This window comes from Limulus polyphemus, unplaced genomic scaffold, assembly GCF_000517525.1.
Source record: "Limulus polyphemus unplaced genomic scaffold, Limulus_polyphemus-2.1.2 Scaffold4662, whole genome shotgun sequence".
Taxonomy (NCBI): domain Eukaryota; kingdom Metazoa; phylum Arthropoda; class Merostomata; order Xiphosura; family Limulidae; genus Limulus; species Limulus polyphemus.
This window is the reverse complement of record NW_013670272.1, coordinates 62,285-77,827: the sequence shown is the minus strand read 5'-3', so window position 1 is coordinate 77,827 and position 15,543 is coordinate 62,285. Positions and strand designations below refer to the sequence as shown.

Below are 15,543 nucleotides of genomic sequence, written 5' to 3'. Positions count from 1 at the left end.
ACAAAGAATATCTAAAGAAGTTTAATGGAAATGTTTTGAACGTTCGTAAGTGTCAGCGACGGTTCAGCAAATTTCGTTCAGGTGACTAGTTTTAAAAACTGTACTGGCTGGGGTCTACATGTTGGAATTGATATTGATGCTCTGAAGACACTTGTTGAGTCTAACCCAAGGTAACACACTCGTGAAATGGCCCAGAAAATGCATGTTTCTCATGAAACAATATGTAAACATCTAAGGAATATGGGAAAACTCCACAAAAATGTTTGGATGCCTCATGAACTCTCCTATGATCATCATTTCCAATGTGTGAACATTGCTTCATCTCTGCTGGTGCAGAATGCACGTGAACCATTTTTGAACAGAATTGTCACCGGTGATGAAAAATGGATACTATATGAAAATATTAAATGCCAAAAACAATGGCACAGTCCTAGACAAAAACCACTTCCTACCCCAAAACCTGAACTCCATCTGCAGAAAGTGATGCTTTGCATTTGGTGGGACATCAAAGAAATAATTCATTTCAAACTCCTCAATCCACAGCAAACTCTCAATGCAGAGATCTATAGTCAGCAAATTGAACATTTAAATCAAGCCCTTTATAAGAAATGCTCATCAATTAGAAAGGTGTTCTTATTCTCCACGACAATAACGTCCACATGTGGCACGTTTGACGCAACACGAGATTATGAAGTTGGGTTGGAAACTTCTCCCCCACCCACTATATTCTCCAGACATGGCACCATCAGATTACTTTCTTTTTCCTTCGCTGCAACACCATCTTAATGGGAAAACATACACAAATGTGGAAGGTGTTAAAGAGGGCATTGACATGTTTTTTGCTTCAAAGCCAAGTGATTTTTATAATCAATGCTTTAACAACCTGATTGTAAGATGGAAAAGCATCATCGATAAGAATGGAGACTATTTCATTTAATAAATGTTTTGTTTTGATATACAAGTTATTTGGGTTTTTTCATCTAAAAAAACCGACATTAATTTTTTGACAACCTAATACTTGCATGTTGGATAGTAAGCATTCCAAAAGAAAAAAAGGCAAGAAAAAAATAATACTTAAAAAATATTATATTTTGCATACGTAAACCTTGTAATGTTTACTGATAATCTGAAAAATTATGTGAAGATACACTTCTAATTCAAAAGTTAGCAGGAAAACTATAACAAGCACAAAATGGTTACAAGGTCTGTCCCACGTACTGAGCCCGTGCTGAAAGAGTTATAGTGCAAAATGAGCTTTTTCTAAACACTATATACATGTGTATGTAACCTCTAAATGTAAGCTATAAAGTTCAAATAAATTTATTGAAGGAGGGCACGGCACCAGTCAGGAGTTAAAAAATTAAATTAATTATTTCAATTGCATTCATCCAGGGAACTTTGAAATGTGTGTTAATAGGTTAAATACACATCTTATTGTCTAAACATACATCTACACAACTGGCATTATATTACTGAAGATATGGAGTGCCAAAGTGGAGAATTTTCATAGCTCATGGGTCACATGACAAAATATCTGAAGTTTTAGGTAGTTTTTAAAGGTTTCTTTTAAAATAAAGAACTTAAAACTTAGATAACATAAAACTCTGAGTCATAACATACATTGATAGTAAAGGTGTTTAATTAAATTTAGAATATAACAAAGTGACATGCACATAAAGTGTTTAAAGGGGTACCTGTGTCAAATGGGTTAACTGAAAATGTATTTCTGATAGATATCTCTACACTCAGATTTGCTATCTTCCTCAGCATGTCTGCCAAAGAGATTTGCCTCCCACTATCTTGAGGCAAGTTCCACTTAATTTCACATGATTTTATGTGAATTGTACCATTGCATGATGACATTATCAATGGGACAAAAGCCCTTCACCAATAGGAAGGCAAAACACACCACCGTGCACACAAACTCCCCCTATGCAGTTACACTTGTGAATATTGATAAAACAAGTAAGAAAATGTGCACAGGAATAGGGGAAAGATGAGTGGGAATGTACATGGAGGTATCTATTGGAAATACATTTTTGGATAAGGAAAATGTTAACTTCCAAGATGATAACACTTCTTCACACAGATAAGCTAGAATCTCACAATGATATGGTGGAGGGACCTGTAAAAAGTTTACCTAGATGAGCACCTTTTGGAAAGTGCCCAATAGCTGTGATATCTGATGTCAATGGCTTCATACAAGCACATCTTATCTCATCCAGGGTATACTCTTCACTCTTATGGGAAAAGGGAAGAAGCATAGAAGTCAAATTTGTGTTGCAGGAATGGGTGTAACTAGAACATGACTATTCAAGTTGCACACAAATTGTTGGACAGATAATATGTTTAATGAGATTGGGGTGTGTTCAAATTGTACCTTGTGTGCTCACCTAAACTCTACCATCAGAAACTATGGGACTAACATCAGCTGTGGGAAGAGGAAATGTGTGATAAGTATCTGTTCTCACTTCACCTTTACCATTATACTCTACGGGACTAACCCCCAGCTGCAGGAAGAGAATATGTTAGAGATACATTAAAGATATGCATAGAGTGCTTGTCTCAACTCTACCATCAGACTCTATGGGACTTACACTAGCTATTGGATGAGGGCTTATTAGTCAGGTGCTAAGGACCATTATAGAGTGTAGTCACCCTGACTCTACTGAAAAAGACATAAACTGCAGAATAAGGACATCTGAGATATACATATATATTGACATTGTATAGTGAGTGCCCAAATGAGTGAACATATACTATGGAACAGATTCTACCTACAGGAGGAGGGCACTGTATTATGCAATATTAGTCCATATTTATTGTTTGCTTCCCTCACATCTACTGGACAGTCTCAGAATGCAGGAGGAAGGCATGAGTGATGTATCTGATTTATTTGAGGGGTGATCTGCACTACACTAATGGTATCACCACCACCTCACTTCTCACTTTATTGGTACTCCTTGTTCTAGCCCCAGTGATTGAGTCTAATTGATGAGGGTTCTCTATGGATCACCACTCCTAGCAGCTAGGAACTGGTGGCAATAGTCTCTTGTGCTCCCACTTGATGGTTCTTCAGTCTGGAAAGATTTTTTACTGGAGACAATGCATAGGGCGACCGTGAAGCCCTATTTCTAAAAACCAGCAAGCACAAGCAAGAAAAGTGGGCAGAATGTCTCCCTGGTGATGGCTTTTTCCATGAGAGTCATGGAATGGGTACAGTCTGGACAGAACAATAGAGTGAATATTGATAGACGTATACAATGAGGATATCTTAAGTGGTCTTGTGAAACACAATCTCATAACAGGTACATGTTGAGCCAGAGCAAACAATGGAAAAATAGTAAATATCCTTCTCACAGACAGCGAGGTAACTGAAGAATGGTGACCAGTGGAAGCCGAAAACCATCATGAGATAAATCAACCATAAGGAGTAGAGAAGAAGATGAATGTGTGGAGATTGCACATGTCCACCTGAAGGAATTTGTTCAAGGACCACTGAAGAATAGATATGAGAGAAAGAAAAAGGTGAAGAATCAAATGCAATGAATAGGCAAGTAGTCTGTGAACATCCTGAGATGAACATGTCAATGAAGGAGTTGATGGAACCATCTGCTTGAGAAGAAGGAAAGAGGTCTATGGAAAAAAGAGGGGTCCCAGGATGGGGACAGATAAAGGCAGCAACCACTAAAAGGTGAGAACTGTGATAAAGCCACCGAGCAGCCAAACAGGACATTGCAAATGGTCCAATAGGTGAGAGACAGAAGAAAGGTAGATAAGGGAGAAGTACAGTGTACCTCCCAAGTGGTGGAAGTCTGAGGGAAAAAAGGATATGTCCAGGGAGAGGAAATGAGAAGTATTTAAAGGAAAGACACCGGAACAACAGTAGTCATAGAAGAGAAGTAGAAGGAAACAAGTTAGGAGAGAAAGAAGGTACAAAAGCCAGGAAGTCAACTGCTCAAATGGGGCATTCCAGAGATCATGCAAAACCTCATTAAGATCTCAGTCAGGCAAGGAAGTTGGGTTAGGAGGACTGAGGAGAATGAACTAGTGGAACAGAAAAGAGAAGACAGGGAAAAAAAACCTCTCTTGGTACTGAGAATGGAGATAGGCCATGGACAGGGCCACCTAACAACTAGGAAGTGCTGAGACCAAGAATCCATCAGTGAACAGGTGGGTATGAAAGGCAGAAAGGTGGTGTACAGATTTATTGCCAGAAGAAAAGGGGTGGCAGAAGGACCTATGAAAAAAGACCTACTACAGATGGTGATGGACAAATACAGTGGAATTATGAAAAGAATGTGATAAGAATAATGCCACATTAGTGGAAAGTCTGACCCGATAGACAACACTTTGGGCAAATTGCATGCATGAGGGAGAATACGAGAATGAGAAACAAGAGAAAGGGAGGATAATGAGAAGAGGGAGGTCTGAATATCAAATGGGCCATGGCTGAGGTGGTCAAAGAGGAACCAACAATAGGGCCTAAGAAAGAGGGTAGCATGTATATCTGAGGTCCACAAGAAAAAGACGAATATAGTAGTACTTACAAAGAAAAAGGTAAAACCAATCCTGACTGAGAAATAAACAGTCAGAGCCTAAGGATGAGGAATAGAGTACCATAAGCGAGGAAGCCTAGAGTTGAGATAAGTGGCAAAATCGTTTAAGATGGACATGTACAACCAAGGGTAAACCCCACAGATCTGAGGGTGTAGAGACTACTATTTTGATAGGATATGGACTACCCAAATGAGGCAGTATGCCACCAAGACTGAAGCTTCTAGCAAAGGATATAAACAGGCTAGGAAGTGTATGGTTAACACCTGAAACAAAAAAGGCCATGGAACAGAAGCCACAAATATGGTTGTGGTAGGAAAAGACTGTAGAATAGGTTGAGTGGAACATGACCAAGTGAACCATAAGAAGGGGTAGGAATGGGAACATGCTCGACAAAGAGCGAGAAGATCAAGCAGGATGATGTGGACTGAACTCTTCCTCAGAATCCAAATGTCAAAAGTTCTGTCCTAATTGAAAAAGGTATTTCAATCAGAAGGAGAAGAATTGAAGAAGGGAAAGATCTGGCTAGAGAGGTGTTAAGGTAATGTAGGAAGTAGTGAAAGCAGGGTTTAGTCACCATAACAATTCCTTAAAGAGAGGCTTACAAAAGAGGACAAAGGACTCCAAAAAAGAAAATCTTGAGTCCACAAGGTTTACTGTAGGAGATACATGAGGGCATGTTCCAAAGGAATAAAGGGCTCTAGAGAAGCCATAGTCCCCAAAACCAAAAGAACTTCTCATGCAGGTAGAGAATGAGAAGTGTAAAACATGGTGACCAGATATGTCACAGCTCACAGGGGAAGAAGATAGGCTGAAGTCAGTGGAGATGAGAAAAGAAGAAAACACCCATTAGTACTTAACACTGAGTGGGCATGAAAAAGAACTTAGATCTCTAGATCAGTCTTTTCTCCAACCGAGTAGACACTGTAAAAGAAGAAAGGTAGAAGATGAGGAAACATCAGAGAATGGGCTAACAGAGATAAACAGTCAAATAAATGGGACACTAGTCCCAGGTGGTGAATATGACAAGCAAAGGTTCTCATGATATGAACAAATACATGAGGGCAGATAATTAATTAAAGAAAAGAGCAAGGAGCAGGAAGACAAAAAAAAGATGGAAAGCACAGATGAAACAAAGAGAGGAGAGTCCTACAGAAACATGTAGGAAGGTGTCTAACACATTGCCCATGGCCAACTGCAAACCAGGTGAACAAGACTACAGATGGGGTTGGATGGAAGAGAAATGGAAATGGGAAGAAAAGAGACTAAGTTGGAGAAATAGAAAACAACTGTCAGTACAAATTGAGACCAACAGCAGGAGGAGAGAAACAGCAGGGGAACAAAGTACAGATGGATAAAGCAGAAGTGGAAGAGGCCAAACAGAAAATAGAACAAATGTCTAAAGAAGCCATCAGAAGCATTAAGAAGTACATCAGATAAATGGTAGAGTTATGAGAAGAAATACAGAATGGTAAAGAGAAAAAGACCAAAAATGCCAAAATAGGGATCTAAAAAGTGAAATAGAAGGTAAAGAATATGATCCCCAAGTTAGCCAGATAGGTACCAATGACAGGTAATTGGTAAAACTTGAGTCACAAACTTGAGGGGGGGTTGAGGTACTAGGGCATGAGAAATGAGCTATTAGATAGGAAACAGTATAAAACATAACAAGCAAGGAAAAAAGACAAGACAAACTCAAAGAACTGTCGATCAGAAAGTGAGAAAATGAAAAAAATAATATAGAACACAAGTAATGAAGATGGAAAGGAACATATCTGAGAAGGAAAACCAGAAAGAGATTGCAGGTTAAGGTCATTCCACAAAAGGTAAGGTACTACCCAAAGGAAGTCAGGTGAAGACCATAGTCTAAAAGATCATTTCTAGCTGAAGAAAAAGATATTCGGCCAATGAGACAGAAGTAGAAGGCCCATAAAGCATGTGGTAATCCACAACATGTTAAACAATGTCTGCAATGACCCTGAGAGTTAACAAGACTCCAAAAGCCACAGCAGAAATAAGGCCTAAGTGTGAAAAACATCCCCCACTGAGGACCAAGCATAAATCATTGCCATTTGAGAATTCATGATAAAATATTAAAGCTTGTAAAACAAAAGCTAAATAAAATCAAAGTTTCGTTAAAGATGCAAGTCTCAATAAATTGAACACAGATGAGAAACTTAAACACATCTGTACAATACAATGCTGAGGAGATGAATGAAGATTCACGAGTGCAAATGCATAGGGGAAATTAGTCGCCCTCCTATTGGTGAAGAGCTATTGTCACATGATGATGTCAGATTGCTGTGGTGCAATTCACATAAAATCATATGAAATTAGGTGAGAGTTGCCTCAAAGCTAGTAGCATGCAAAGCTCTTTAGCATACCCACTGAGGGAGATAGCTAATCTGTGTACAGATGTGAGTTGTCTTATTACCTATCAAGATATAAGTATTGAAATACCTTAATACTTTTCAAGAGAACAGTATTCAAATGTTTTTTTTCTACAAGGAGAATAATTTCTATCATGGAAACAAAAGCCATTATCAAGAGCAGACAGCATTATGTTTTTATATTACCAATACTGTAGTGAATTTTATCTTTCAAACACCACTACCCAGAAGAAATATATATCTACTCTCTTTTCATTTTAGCACAAAATAAATGCAATCATACAAGATAGAACTAAGCTCCAAAACAACTAATGTTTAACCATACCCAGAATCAGATAAGCCAGAGAGACAAGCAACATTAGGTTTTGGTTCCTCTTCATTACTTTTTATACTAGTTTCCTTTTCCAATTTCTCAAGCATTGCTTTGCAATCAGTCTTGTAGGAATATCCTGGTAACACCCATTGTATTCCATCATCTATATTTATAGGAGGGTTCAAATGCAGAGTGACCTAGTTGCAAAATAAACCAGAACTCAATTAAGTACACATTTGTATTCTTTTTTCTATATGCTCTAAGTTCCTAAGAAAAAAAAATACTCATATAGACAGCCTGTAACCTCTGATTACCATTTCTTCAAAAAATAAACTAACACTTTTACTTCAAAGTTACTGAAGGAAGATTATCAGTCCTAAACTCATTCTTAGACTTGTATGTTCAACTAAATGCACAAGCATGATAACTCTTATTTAACACCTTCAGTATCAAGGATTTAACTAGTGAGTTGCACTGATGCTAATGCTGAAACCTAATCCAAGAAATTCCATACAGAGACTTAGTAGCTCTTGTGATATATGCCAAACATGTCCTTACCTAACCCAACTTGTTCATAGTAGGAATATCTGGTAAATTCTGTAACACACCAGCTGAACCTATCTAGTGGACTTACAATAACTCTGTAACACACTAGCTAAGCCTGTCCAATAGTATAGACTTACAGTACCTTTTTTAACACACCAGCTAAACCTGTCCAATAGTAGACTTACAAAAACTCTGTAACACACTAGCTAAACCTGTCCAATAGTATAGACTTACAGTACCTTTTTTAACACACCAGCTAAATCTGTCCAATAGTAGATTTACAAAAACTCTGTAACACACTAGCTAAACCTGTCCAATAGTATAGACTTACAGTACCTTTTTTAACACACCAGCTAAATCTGTCCAATAGTAGACTTACAATAACTCTGTAACACACTAGCTAAACCTGTCCAGTAGTATAGACTTCAGTAGCTTCTGTAACACATCAGTTACACTTCTCCAGTAGTAGAGACTCGCAATAATTTCTGTAACATGTCAGTTAAACCTATCCAGTATTAGAAACTTACAATAACCTCTGTAACACATCAGCTAAACCTGTCCAGCAGTAGAGACTAACAGTAACTTTTTTAATACACCAGCTAAACATGTCCAGTAGTAGACTTACAGTAACTTTTGTAACACACCAACTAAACCTGTCCAGTAGTAGACTTACAGTAACTTTTGTAACACACCAACTAAACCTGTCCAGTAATAGACTTACAATAACTTTTGTAACACACCAACTAAATCTGTCCAGTAGTACACTTACAGTAACTTTTGTAACACACCAACTAAAACTGTCCAGTAGTAGACTTACAGTAACTTTTGTAACACGCCAACTAAAACTGTCCAGTAGTAGAGACTAACAGTAACTTTTGTAACACACCAACTAAAACTGTCCAGTAGTAGAGACTAACAGTAACTTTTGTAACACACCAACTAAATCTGTCCATTGGAAGAGGTACAGTAATTTTTAAGTACACCAGCTAAATCTGTACAGTAGTAGACTTACAGTAACTTTTTAAAGACACCAGCTAAACCTGTCTAGTAGTCGAGTTACAGTAACTTTTTTAATACACCAGCTAAACCTGTCCAGCAGTAGAGACTAACAGTAACTTTTTTAATACACCAGCTAAACATGTCCAGTAGTAGAGTTACAGTAACTTTTTAAAGACACCAGCTAAACCTGTCAAGTAGTAGAGTTTCAGTAACTTTGTAACACACCAACTAAACCTGTCCAGTAGTAGAGACTTACAGTAACTTCTGTAAAACACTACCTTATCCTAATTCCATCTGTTCAGTACTAGAATTTTAGTAACTTTTGTAACATAACTGGTAGAGGAGACTTTGGGTAGCTTTCATAAATCATTACCATAACCCAATTCTACCTGTTCAGCAGTAGGAACCTTCAGAAGCTCCTGTAATGCATTCACAAGGTTTTCTGCTTGTTGCCTGACAGCCAGCTGTATAGGGGTTAGACCTGTGTTGTCAGGAGTGTTCAAGGGTGCTCCAACCTTAGCTAGCAAATACAAGAGTGTTGTATCACTGTATGTAAAGTTAGGATGTGGGCACACTAAATGATGTATCACTGTCCACCCATTCTTATCTTGTTTAGTCAGGTCCACCGAGCTATTTTTCTGAAACTCAATTCTTGAGCCTAAACATTAAGAATAAGATTTACTGTTTTATTAGTTTCCTCTTTTATACTGTAAATATAATCAATAATTTAAATTATTCTGAAACAGAACAAACACTACTAAATGCATAAAAATCTACTTGTGGTGACTTCTAAAGAGAAACTTAGAAGAAAAGAAGAAATCTAAATAATGTGAACACAAATATATAATATATTGCCCTTTTATTTAAATGTACAAGAATAATTTTAAAATAAAAAATATTTCTAAGTACAACTGCTAATAATGCATAAACTGTATTCATTAAAATGTTAAAAAATGTTTTTAAGTGATATGCTTTAGCTTTTAAACAAGATTAATATGCCTTGTTTAATTCACTACTAAGATCAACAATTTTGAATATTCTGAGGGAGTGGAGCTATTTACAGAATCAGAAAACGTATCAGGCAACATCTCAGATGAAGTATTTATTGAAACACTTGATATTCATATATATATACTATAACAGGAACTATTTTAATTACGAACTATGCATTAAAAACATAGTACTTCATGTATAAGTTCATTACAGTACTCCCTGGTAGATACAACGCATCCTAATAATGACTTCCTTTTAGATACAACTTTTTTTCTGTGCACAGAACGATTTTACATTGATCTGACCTCCCACGAATGACTTCCTGGCAGAAGCAACATACAACTGTAATTTTAGGGCAGAAGATCAGATAATGGCCTCTCTCCTTTCCTTGATTTCAATAAAAATGTATAAACATTTTGTGTTTGTTATGTGTTCATTAATTTGATTTTATGTATACATGTATGTACTATAATCTGAATCGGTGATGATTTAACTGTAGTTTGTTGATGCCCACAATAGGTAACTGATTAGATGCCACACCACACAATAAAAATAAAGGCTGGGAAATTTTCATATTCTATGTAATATCCTTCAAAATGTTAATATCTCTACCTCAATTATTCAATGTTATCAGAAAATATTAATAATTTCAACAGCAATTAGTGTTTGATTACAACAGTTTACACGTGAGTGTTTTGACGAGTAGTGTGCAATTGACCATGAAGCAAGCTGGGTAAACTCTCACCAGTCAATCAGCAGTCAGAATGAATGTTTTCTCAAGATGTCAGATGATGCGAGATGTAGGTAAGTAATTCTCCTGGTGAGTAGTTAATCGGCTTGCTGTATAAATATCACACATATCAAAGAATAAGTTACATTTTTGTACAAAAATTGATTCTGTCTCACAATGTCTCAAGATAAGTGAAAACCTAAACACTTCACACTCCAAGAAAAGACTGAAGTCATCAAAAAGCATGAAAAGGTTGCCAAATGTATTCATATTGCTGCTGAAATGCAGGTTGGCAAAACATAAGTTCAAACAATTGTTGCAGGTAACACTAAAATCATGGAGTTATGGGAAAGCGGTTCTAATTTGAACATGACAGTCACCAAAGTGCATAAAATCGCAAACAAATCACAAACTTAACAAGCTAGTATTTGATTAGTTGTGATAAGAACTAGAGCTAATGACAGTCCTGTTTCTGGAAAGTTGATCCAAGATAAAATATTTTACATAAAACAATTTTAAGTTATCTTTATTAAACTGTTATCCATCATATGTATTATTATACCAATTTGCTATGTCATCTGATTACTCATATAGTATATAAACCATTATGCTCAAGCCTTGGCAATATCGATTGGCACAGCTTGAACTCGGTCATTAATTATCTGGTTATTAATCCTTTGAATGACAACTTCCTGTCAGATATGACTTTTTCATCATGGCAAACAGATTGGTCATATCTAAGAGGGACTACTGTATTCTATCACAAGATATCTTTGGAAATAAATCTTTTGATCCATCTTTGGTATACTGCTTATGTAACTATTAAGAAATTTGAAAAATTTATCATTCTAAAACATTCAAGTACCTAAAACATAAGAATAAATTAAAAAGAAACAAGATTATATAAAACTAGGCCTAAAAACAACAAACTGATTAACACATCCTAAGAACACACCTGAAAGTGGATGGTAATCTGTATCTGGATCATAAGAATTGTTCAAAAGTAGTTTTACCATCTTCACATCATTCTGCATACACAAAACATGGGTAATTGAGAGTTAGAAATGGAAACACTTTTCATCTCATACAAGAACTGAGTTAATGTTACAAACTTATGGGACTTTATAGACTTTTTGTAAGACTTTATAGTATTATTCAGTTTAAATTATTTTATTCAAACCTGAATTCATGCAAATGAAAGGAATTGAAGATTTAGTAGTAGATAACAGTTTTTCTTGGAAAAATATGGCTACATATGTAGGGATTTTTGTATGTTATCAGGTATTCATCCCTACTTTGTTTCTGTACTTTTTAGTATTGTCATTCCTACATCATCTATATTTTTTTTCAAAATTTCTTTTACTATTTGCATATAATTGCCCTTTTTAAAATATACACAAATAATTTAAGTAATTATGATACAAAAAATTATCTATTTCCAGATGAAAGAAAAAATCTAACCACTCGAACTGCCAACATCAGAGGAGTTTTCAACTGCTCATCAGGGAAGTTCACATCTGCTCCATTTGAGATCAACATCTTGACAGTTTGGTAGTTTTGTTTAAATATTGCCACCATCAATGGAGACAACTTAGAACAGTTGTCATCCTGTAAGTGGATAATATTTTTGGTACAACATGGTACACCTGGATAGGGAGTCTCCCAAATTGGATAGTATGTGATGATGTTAGGAGATGCACCAGATTTAATCAGGTTTAGGCACCAGTTTCTGAATATAAAAAAAATATATATATATATACACACACACTAAATTTTAAGGAAAGTACAATGCAATATTTATGTGTTTGGTATTAGATTTTACTTTATGAAATTGTATCTATTTCTCAAATTTTAGCATACTGAATGAATAAATTACAACTGACATTGAAATACATGACAAATCTGTAGCCAAAAAAAAAAAAACATTTATCAGCAGTTGAATAAATGCCTTTGTTATTAAACTTTATCTTATTACCTAAAGATTTCCTTACAGAGAAGACATATACCTTATTTCTTTTGGGAAAGGTTCTGATCCTAATTGCCAGAAAAGAGCAGAAAATGGAGTATGTTCAGATTTATCTGGATCAGCTTTTATCACTTCTGTTATTCCCATAACATCTAAATGTTATAAACAATTTAGTAATATAAAATTCACAGAAAGTACAAACATCAAAACATTTTAGTACTCACAAGTTTCACAATCTTAAAATATTAAAGAAAAAACTAGCCATACAATGTATTCTTATTTTATTTTTCTATAGGAAACAGTATGATTATCAAATAATTTGAACCATAAATTTTTCAAATTATTATGGTGAAATGTAGTGATACTTTATATACTCTTTTTGAAACTTCATTTTTAGCTATTTTTATCACTTTTTGTGGTTTAATGTGTGAGGTACTTCTATTTCACTTATTTAAATTAGAAGCTAGTTTTAATACAGGAATAAAAAAAAGTTGCTTCTGAAAGTAATAATAAAATTAAAATATTTTAAGAACTATAAGCTTAATTATAGATGCTCTTAATGCTTCATGTAATACCAAAAATGATCAAATGGAAGACTGCATCAGCATTAAAAATATAGATTATTAAAAAAACTTTTTTCTAGATCTCTCTGCATCACCTAAAATTTTAACAGACCCTTCACGAACCAGTGGGGGACATTATTTTAACAGACCCTTCACGAACCAGTGGGGGACATTATTTTAACAGACCCTTCACGAGCCAGTGGAGGACATTTTTGTTGAAAGAAACAAAAACTATCCAATCCGGTTTTTCTTAATTTGAACTGAAATTTTTTGGACATTTTTATTGGCTAAAAAGAAGGCCTTTCCCACACTCTTTTAGCATTGGGGCTGCAAAAAATGATTTGAAGTGGTATGGTGACTGAAATCCTTTAGTGCATCATAAGCTTAACAGCCAAACACAAGAGTATGGAAATCTCCAAATAACAAGCAGGTGTATTCAGGAACCATTTAGAACCAACATTGTAGATATTGTGCAGCAAGCCGAGTACAATATTATGCCTGTAGCTGCTTTCAAAGTGTTCCTGTCTGCTCATCATACTGCTGACCATTGTGATGCTTCGACCTTCCCTACCAAATTGCAGGTGAAATCATTCATATCTCAATTGAAAGCTAAACATAAAAAGGTGATAGCAGAAACATAACAGGTTGGCAATCGCTTAATTAATGATGCTGAGAATGTGGTTTTATTTATATATACTGAATTTACTTCCAGTGGGTAGACCTTAGTACTAGCTAGTGTGGAGACTTGAGGATGTTGTATTTCACTTAAAAATTGATCAATTAACAAATGAAAACTTGGCTCAAAGTTGTCTCAAAAAGATACGTCCAAAACCACCCTCTTTGGGAATTTCCGGATTGAACTTACTTTTAATATTCAACAAATTGTAGTGTAAAGACACCCCTCGGCTCCTGAGGGACGTGTTAAAATATCATTATAACATATTTTCATGAATCTCAAGAAAACAAAACCATACATATTACACTAATCATCTGACTAGTATGGGTTTGTAAGAACACTACTAGTGCTATCTCTTGTTCAAACTTTGATTGTATGAATCATTCAAAAAAGTATTCATTTTTATCATTAGAACAGTTAAAGGAAGTAGTCATTACATGTCATTTATAACATGTATTTACACATTTGGTTCTGAGTGTGAATAGAAATTAAATGTGAGTATGGTAGGCTGCTTTGGAGCAACATTTTCTGAGATAAATTTGTGTTGTTAGAGCAAAGCAGTATTGGGCCATCTGTCACGTCCACACTAGGGAATTGAACCCCAGACTCCAGCACTGTGAGTCCCTAAACATAATGTAGGGAATCCCTATCGTGCATACATAAACAATCGAATTCCTGACTGTTGGGATATGCACCACATCCTGAAGCAATGCATTCATGAAGAAACAGAACTCTGTACAAGATGGCAGTAGAGAAACCCATATCGTAGTGATGTCCATATTTCCAGAAGAGAAAGAACCATTCTTGCAGGGGGAGAAGGAAAGTGAGTAGGAGTGTGGTGTCCTATTCTACAGCATGGAGCCAGATGGGAGTCAGCAAAGCCCAACTGAGAGACAAGATGAAAAATACCCAGGCTGATGACATATTGTAGTGATGCAAGAATAGATGTCTCAGCCCTGAAAAGGAAGCTGTTTTTCAGTGGACAAAAAAAGCTATATAATGTACTTTTCCCTGGAGAAAAAGAGATAGTTTTTTAATTAACATGAAAGATCACTTTATTCAAGACTGCAGCTTACCGGTGAAAAAATGGCACAAGGTGTCATTCCAGTTTACAGCTGCATATGTAACCACAGAGCAATCATGTTCATCTCGTGCCATGATTGGTACACCTTTATCTATCAGAGCCTTAGCCACCTACAATTAAAACAATTGTCATTATCCTTGTAGTTGCATAATATTCAGCAAAGACAGTAAAGTTATATAAATGTCATAAATATTTCAACATTTTATAAAAAAATTTGTTAATAAAAATGGTGAACTAGTTTTATTGTTCTTATATAAAATAAAACATATATTTCCTCCAGACAAGCAAAAAAACTATATATGACATCACATTCAAACACCATTAAACCTATACAGTCATAAAACTTTTGGGCTGTATGTATAACAACACATTTTTATGGAGCCTCCAATTCAACTTACACTTTCTATGGCTAGCTGTTGGAAGAAAAAGCAAAAGTTGAGAAATCAGAGGCCAACTTAGCCATTTAAGTGGACAGCTTTTAGTAAAATTACATGTCTGTTTTACACAAAAAATCAGATGTGTTAAAAAAGTATTTGCATTCAAGATGTGTCTGTGAAATGATGACATCAGACTGACTCAAACTCTGAGAAGTTGATGTTCATGCTAAGAAAAAAATAATTTTTGTTCATTGTACAGTTTACATATTGCACTTGTATAACCTTTATAATCTCCAAAATGCATATCTACAGTTTTTTTTAACTATCCCTGTAAACTGTATCTGGTATT

At 35.5% G+C, this 15,543-nt stretch overlaps 1 protein-coding gene across 1 annotated transcript in view; it reads right to left on the bottom strand.

Moving 5' to 3' along the window:
• Window positions 1-15,543, bottom strand: part of LOC106471504 (serine/threonine-protein phosphatase 6 regulatory ankyrin repeat subunit B-like) — a gene marked incomplete at its 3' end in the record, with an annotated part of 79,291 nt that overhangs the window by 2,619 nt on the left and 61,129 nt on the right. Inside the window, exons 27-32 of the mRNA XM_013932106.2 lie at window positions 14,810-14,927; window positions 12,535-12,646; window positions 11,990-12,257; window positions 11,484-11,556; window positions 9,195-9,463; window positions 7,273-7,457 (exon numbers count right to left, since the gene is read on the bottom strand). Of these exons, the coding sequence (XP_013787560.2) occupies window positions 7,273-7,457; window positions 9,195-9,463; window positions 11,484-11,556; window positions 11,990-12,257; window positions 12,535-12,646; window positions 14,810-14,927 (1,025 nt within the window). The remainder of the gene's footprint in view (window positions 1-7,272; window positions 7,458-9,194; window positions 9,464-11,483; window positions 11,557-11,989; window positions 12,258-12,534; window positions 12,647-14,809; window positions 14,928-15,543) is intronic.